This window comes from Apostichopus japonicus, chromosome 22, assembly GCF_037975245.1.
Source record: "Apostichopus japonicus isolate 1M-3 chromosome 22, ASM3797524v1, whole genome shotgun sequence".
Classification (NCBI taxonomy): Eukaryota; Metazoa; Echinodermata; class Holothuroidea; order Aspidochirotida; family Stichopodidae; genus Apostichopus; species Apostichopus japonicus.
In genome coordinates, this window is record NC_092582.1 from 17,394,165 (window position 1) to 17,401,564 (window position 7,400).

General features: G+C 35.6%; 1 protein-coding gene across 1 annotated transcript; it reads right to left on the reverse strand.

The window, feature by feature from the left end:
• Positions 1-385: 385 nt before the first annotated feature.
• LOC139964099 (uncharacterized) lies at positions 386-6,681 on the reverse strand. The gene is made up of 5 exons (XM_071965449.1): positions 6,313-6,681; positions 5,038-5,162; positions 3,797-3,889; positions 2,409-2,564; positions 386-496 (listed from the first exon to the last, which is right to left on the reverse strand). Exons 1-5 carry the CDS (start codon positions 6,389-6,391, stop codon positions 386-388), a joined length of 564 nt encoding a protein of 187 aa, XP_071821550.1. The 5' UTR covers positions 6,392-6,681.
• Positions 6,682-7,400: the final 719 nt, after the last annotated feature.

Genomic DNA, 7,400 nt, shown 5'->3' on the forward strand with positions numbered 1-7,400 from the left:
TTGAGCCCTCTGTTAATGTTAGTAAAAACTGACACCATAGTTGTTTCTGCCTAGTGTGGCATACGTTTTTACTTGTTACACATGGATATAAAGCTGTCACCCGTGTTTAGGACTAGTAACTGAGATAAAACAAGCAGTTATTTGTTAACTTTTGTTAAAACATGAAATGCTACAGTATCTGCTAAGAATAACCCTTACATTTAATTCTAATAAAGGGCAAAATTAGGGCAAATAAACACAAAAAATATTTACTAATTATTTATTTTGTCATTTACTATGATCATTTAAGATGAAATATAAGATTACTTAGTCATTAATTAGTGATCATGATTAATAATGAAAAATATTTTGTATTTTGTGGAACAAATCCCTTTGTCTCATCACTTCACCATTCAGCCTGTAAGTCATGGTGGTATGGGAGAAGCGTTTTCAGGAAGTTGCGAGTGGAACGTTGTTTTAATCTATACCCTTGTTGGAGGAGTTGGCCATCTGGTTCCTGATGGTTAAAGGGATTGTACAAAGAGTCTCTAATGTACCTAAGTTAAGTATTTTACCTAGTCAGAGGCTGCTCCTTAATGCTGCACACTCTGTATGCAGACTAATTACTACAGGTTGTCACTGAAATAAATTGGCGCACTTATGCAACTTGGAAGGTCTTCTATTAAAGGTTGTCCCTCCGGCCACCCCCCCCCCCTCCCAATAGTGCTTTACGACATCAATGCTTGACAATGTGTAAGTTGACTAGTTTCTTTTTTGGGGGTGTGATTTTCATGCATTGCACTGGATTAATACTATTGCTTATGTCCATGCAGATGTTTAGCATAAGGACCACATTACCAAGCATATTTTGTTAAGTCAATTAATCTACCCCATTAATGTGTAATTTGTGGCATGTTCTTCATGCATGCATTTAACCTGTTAATCATAGGTTAGGCATAGCCTTCTGTGTTGGTTTCTGTTATGAAATGCCATTTTTCAAGTGTCAGGTATGTTAATGTGTGAGACTGTTTCCGTATGGTATTCGATTTGTTGAAGCTGAAATAATGCATTGTTTTTGCACAGGCTTTGTTCTGGTAGACACCCACTTCTTTTGTAATTGAAACTGTGCTGCTATTTTGCGGGTTTGGTTGGTTTTCAAGATATTCTCTTACTAATGGGTTGTTTTACAGCAGACTTATATTTAAGCTTTGCCCTCAAGACACTATTACTATCTTTACTATTCTCAATGGTAATATCTTTTAAAATAGTGAATCTGATGTATTAATTAAACAGAAATACTTTAAATTAGAATACCTTGATGCCAAGTTTGTTGAGCATGAAAAGGTATTAGTTCAAACTCAAACTGAATGAAATGTGAATTACTCTGGTCAATTTATCAAAATAAAAGCAGACTAAAATATAAGGACAACTGTGAAAAATTGAAAATGTTCTTTTCCTATCATATTTACAGTTCCTTAACTTGACACATCTGAGGTTCTAAATGAGGATAGGAGTTATGAGGGATACATTTGTTCCTTACTTTCCTCCAGCTCATTGAGCTGGGACGTCAACTTAAGAAAAATTCAAATATAAACCGTTTTTTCTGCCGATTAAAGAAATTTCTGTTGGAAATTGCTATTGCTGAGCCAGTTTTTTTGGGGGAATATCTTCGCAGGATGAATATCCATTGCTGATTTGGAGGGAAACAGTACAGAAAGTTATGTATAATTTATCTTTTAACTACCAAAGCTCCTTTAATTTTCTGAGAGACAGAGACTCGGTATTTGTGTTGATTAGATGGTACGTCCCACAGAGGAGTTAATCCTGCATTTTGGTATTGGAACCCAAACCTTTTGAAAGGTCTGTTTTTGGTCCCAGAAATATTGGAAGAGTATGATTTGTAGTCCCACATATTGGGTGTGATTCCACAAATTTAGTTCGAAACATGTTTTATATGGTCCCACAAATGATGTCTCTCAGGTGTGTTTTTTTGGTCCCACAATTTGGTCTGGTCCCACAATTGATGTTTCACAGGTGTGTTTTGTGGTCCCACAAATTAGTATGGTCCCACAAATAATGTCTCTCAGGTGTGTTTTTTTGGTCCCACAATTTGGTCTGGTCCCACAATTGATGTATCACAGGTGTGTTTTGTGGTCCCACAAATTAGTATGGTCCCACAAATAATGTTTCTTAGGTGTGTTTGTGGTCCCACATATTTGAACTGGTCCCACAAAGATGTGTTTTTAAGGTCCCACACATAAGGTGTACATTCTGGTCCAACACATCAGGTCCAACAATTGTTGATGCAAAACGTACCAAGTTACTGGTCCCAATATTATTGTGGAGGTGAGTACGAGTGTGTGTGTTTTTTCCCCTTCTTTTTTTTCTCAATAAAACAAAGGTGATTCTGTTTATAGCTACTAACTTACTGGGACAGGGTATCCGGGACAAATAAGATCATCGAATAGTAGAAGTACAGCAAACGTCCTGGTATCATAGTTCGGATTTCTATTTTCATAGTAGTGGGCAGACAATCGTGATATTGCATGAACCAACAAAGGACACCAATCATGTGATATCTGTGCCTGGTAAAAAAGAGAAAACAAAACTTTACGATAGAAATATTTCTCTGATTGTTGGTACAGCTGCTTGAGTTTCATGAAACATATAATATTAACAGCATAGCCATCGTTTCTACTACTTACTACGCTTATAAATGAACCCGAGATAACTAATTCATAAATTAACTGGAAATTGGATGCCGAAACCTAGTTATTTTGCAAAATGTAACGCCAAATAGAAATCATCGTTTGAACTTCATTCTAGCACGTCATTTCTATTCAGCCTTTTCTGACTTTTTCGAAAGTTGTGTATCCGGTTTCCATTATTATGCACAATAAGGTATCCACAGTTGCATTTAAATGTGCAACTTAACTTTGTTTTAAGCACATGTGATGTGGATATACCACCGTGGGACCTTTTGAATTTGATGGCAAATCGATACATTTTCATATTGTTTCCTATCTAAGTCTACACACCTCTTGGTAAATTGCGCCATTGTTGCCCATTCAAATCTAGTGTGAATTTAACTGCACTGTGAACTTTGTCAAACATTGCCTGTTAATCTGAAGAAAAGAAGAGAGCCCGGGCGTATTAGCTTGAGACTGCGACCATGTGGATATAACCGGTTGCTTGTCCAGAGAGGATACAAAACTTTCGAAATAGTCAGAACAGGCTGAATAGACATCATGTGCTAGAATGTTCATGGTGTTCGTTTCGCAAGTAAAGGTATGACTATCATATAACCTACTTTATAATACCTTATATACCTTTACTAATAAAGTAAAGAGGATTTCTATCAGTTATTCTTATCAAAATATTTATAACAAATACGTATAGAGGATAAATAAAAATTGGGGTAACAGTTGGACAATTATGATTCTAGTTTGAATATTATGATTCTAACCCCTCCCACCCCCCCCACCTCCACCAACTCACAAGACCCTAGCAACGTCCCTGAACATAATCCATTGATAATAGCTTATAATGCAGTCTAATCACCTCATCATAACATCCTACCAGGCTGATTGAAAATGAATCTAAAAGTCCCAATTTCGTTAAATGGAATTCCCATGTAAGTTATGTCGAGAAAGCAGGCGCTTGCATCTTAAGTATATAGTTGTCTGATTTTGAATACCATAAAGCTGAGTTTCGTCCAAGAGTAAGCAATACAAAACTGTATTAAACAGTATAATCATGGCTCATTTTTTCCGCAGGGACTTCCTCCTTAGATATTAAAAAAGACATGTCAGCTAACCTGTGTACTTTTATTGCATAATTCACGGATTACGGGGTCTGATGAATGTTTGTCGCAATTAAGTCGTGAACACATGCCTGTAAAGGACCTCATCTGTATGTACAACGAATAAAACATTGTTAAAGTATATTTGTTGTGTATGATAATCTCATTCAATATTTTTTTCGAAAACCATTTTTGTTTCCAAGATAAACAGATCTGAAGTTTTGATCAATCTTGGAAACTCATTAAATATATGCCAAAAATATATGCAAACTATGACGTATAAAGTGTTATTTTAGGACTTAATAAGTTATCTCCTATTTACAAGCCCACATATATCTTTTGAATAATATGATGTTGTTCCTCTCTTCAAGGAAGATAATAAAGTATTTCAAAAAAATAAAATAAAGGAATACCGTAATAGAAAATTAGGCAATCACTCCCAATGTGCATAAATTGACTAATGTTTATACATATATACATTAGAATTAAGAAAAGACTTGTAAAATGGTAAATCTTTGATGGGAGTTACAACTATTTTTATGATTTCTAATGCTCATTAGAGTGATTAGGACAATGTTGTTCAAAGTGTCCGGAGACAGTTAAAGAATTGCTTATAGAGCATGGAAATTCGAGAGAGAGAGAGAGAGAGAGAGATAGAGAGATTGCGGAGAGAGGGGAGAGTGGTGTGTGAGGGGGAGAGAGAGAGAGGAGGATGTTATAATTTCACCTACTTTGGACAGTTTTCCATCATGTGTGAGAAGTAACATTAGAATGTCAGGACGAATTGCTACACACGTTCGGCACTGTAATAGGTGTAATCATGATGGTTCTTTGGGAAGATTTATTCCCACTGTCTATTGTTACTTTGGTAGTGAGGACATGAACTTGAAACGATAGCTGATATTGAATGCGAGAAACAAACCATCTCACACCTTTAAGGATACAATTATTTGATATCAAATAGTGACCATTATATTATGACATCACTATTTCTGTAAATTGTACATGTTCTCATATAACGCTCGATGTATAATTCATACAATAGATAGTTTTTTTGGAGATTTCGTTAGTCATTGACCTCTTTGATAAGGGATCATAGTTGAACTCGGATTTGCTCATTCAAATCAAACCATTGGCTAATAAGCACATATGATTGCTAATTCCATCCTAATTCTTTTCTTTCATTTTTTGACATATAAACATCCAATACAGAGACCCAATGCACGTGGCAAGTGCTTTCCTCCAGTGAGACTTACCTGGCGATGTATGGATCTGACAAGTTGAAATTGTATTTTGACAAAAACATGACAAACACCCCTGTTAGAACCACTGCTTGGTGGCGTTGAAACAGTTATATCAACAATGTAGACAGGAATAACAGCTAGAAATACAAAAGTACCAATAAGATGATATGAACAGAAAGATATTTCAAATGAATTATAAATCTGTATGCAATAGCAGTCAGTGTTGAGGCAACTCTGTTTCAGATTACCTACAGATCACGAGTCTAATGAACCTGGAGGCAGGAGTGGAGTTGATTACAAAGGAATTAGGTACAAAAAGGAAGCCATGAGCTGCCCGTAGGCCGTTTTGTACAAGAATAATTGGCATCTAAAAACTTTGGTGTGAATTCAAAGACAATTCCGGACCTAGTAATGAATGTGCATTGTGACAATCCAGGCAATGCTTAGATATAGACCATCGAATAAGGAGGACTTTACGATCGTTCAGGAGCCTGTCCATTTGTTCAATGAGTTTCCGTTGTACTTTGCTTTTGGGCTTAATTGATTACGCTATTGGTTAGTATTCCATTGCGGTGTATTAATTTTGTTACCTTTTGGTTATCATTGCTAAACTTTAGAAAGTGGGTGAGAGCTGGCAAGTATCTTTATTGTACAAAGCTCTCTTAGTTGCTGCAGAAAAGTTGCAAAGAGTAGAATCACGATTTCTTTCTGAGAATGATTTTTCGACTGACAAAAGAGCGAGTGAAAATAATGAGTGAAATTCAAAACTAGTCAACATAATCACCTAAAATATTTTGGTCGGTTTCAGCATGGAGGTAAAAACTGTTTTAACCTCCATGGTTTCAGCAAGTAGTAGTTAGTAAATGAACATTATGAATTACATCAAGAAATCAGATATTTGCGTTAGAAACGCAAGAAACGGTGTTTTACCGAAGAGGCAAAACTGAAGATAAGAATAGGTGGTTCAGAGTTGTGTTTCATGTTTATGTTATTGTCCTGAGTCAAAAGTTGCTACGAAAATAAAAGGTCCGATATATTTTGTTTGTTGAAATTAAGCGAAATATCTTCTCTTTATTTTTTGTTTTTTGTTAGATGGTCATTGTGAAATGTTGATCTAAGAACTACTTATATGAACGCAGTATGTGTATTTGCATATTCCTAACATGATATCAACGTTTCAAAATAATTTCCGGAAACATAAAGACCAATTAAATAAGGTCCCCGTGTAGACGCTTAATTATTATTCTTTGAGATTATAAGGATCATTAGCATAAAAGTTATACTTACCCAATACAACGAAGAAGGAAACCAAAGAACGTAACATCTTGTCAATTATGTTGTCCAAGATCTTCTTTGCTTGTGGCATCCGTTTCGTAATATATCAACAGAACAGACGAATACGTGGTACCACGACTGGTATCAAAGTTCGCGGTACTTTATTTATTCATTTTTTAATTTAATCCAATTCTCAAGATTTATACTGCAGTTTAACACTTTTCTCCCCGCATGATTCGCGTCAACCCGGAAGGCAGGAATATCTATAACGCCACGTTCCTTGGTTAATTCCATCGATGAAGTTGTCAATTGAAAGTTGTCATACCAAGAAAGTTATTTGACGTATTCCGTGATCTCTGCACTCAAGTAATACTTAACCCAGTTCATTTCTGAAGCCAAAGTGAAGAAAATAAAGCGGAAATAAACAACTCCCTGGTTAAAGTGCAGTCACCTTCAGTCGATCAAACTGAAAACGCAGCGCTTTCACGGCGGGGATTCACGGTTGAAAATGTGCATTTAACAAAAAAGTAAGACAAATCACGGATTTCAGTTTAATTACCTAAACTTACATTACCCAAACGAGCTCCGGTCGTTAACAGCAAACAGTCGTTGTGTAAGTTATATTGTCACCGTTTTCTTCGACATCCCCAAAATAAGGATTTGCAACCTATGGATCATTCAACCCCACTTCGTACTCACGACGTGTATCTCATTGAGTTCTTTTTATAACAATAAGAGAAAAAGGTTTTGAGTTGTTTAACTTTTAATTTTTGACTAATTAACCCAATATTACGTGGTGATGATCAAAGTAAGATTACGATCGATCTAAGATATTAGTGGAACATTCAATAGTTAGTTATTCGAAGTTCCCATTCGGGACTAAATATTTACTATTTATCTATTTAGGTATAGATGGTGACGCAGATGGGGATACTGAATGAGGCACAGAGGTTTTGTTCTTTCCTTATAACAATTATTTACAAAGAAAGTTACTCCAAATAAGAATTCATGAAACATCATTAGATGTATCTTCAAATTTGTTTTCTTCTCAAGTAATTGGCTTTTAGTCGATTAATTGTTAACTTAACTCATTACCACCA

Excerpts from the sequence above, each read along its gene's own strand:
- LOC139964099 (XM_071965449.1), bottom strand. The coding sequence starts at position 6,391 with ATGCCACAAGCAAAGAAGATCTTGGACAACATAATTGACAAGATGTTA. Across the intron at positions 5,163-6,312 it reads TTCCTTCTTCGTTGTATTGG|CTGTTATTCCTGTCTACATT; the intron begins GTAAGTATAACT and ends TTGTATTTCTAG. Across the intron at positions 2,565-3,796 it reads TATGCAATAAAAGTACACAG|GCACAGATATCACATGATTG; the intron begins GTTAGCTGACAT and ends CTTTTTTACCAG.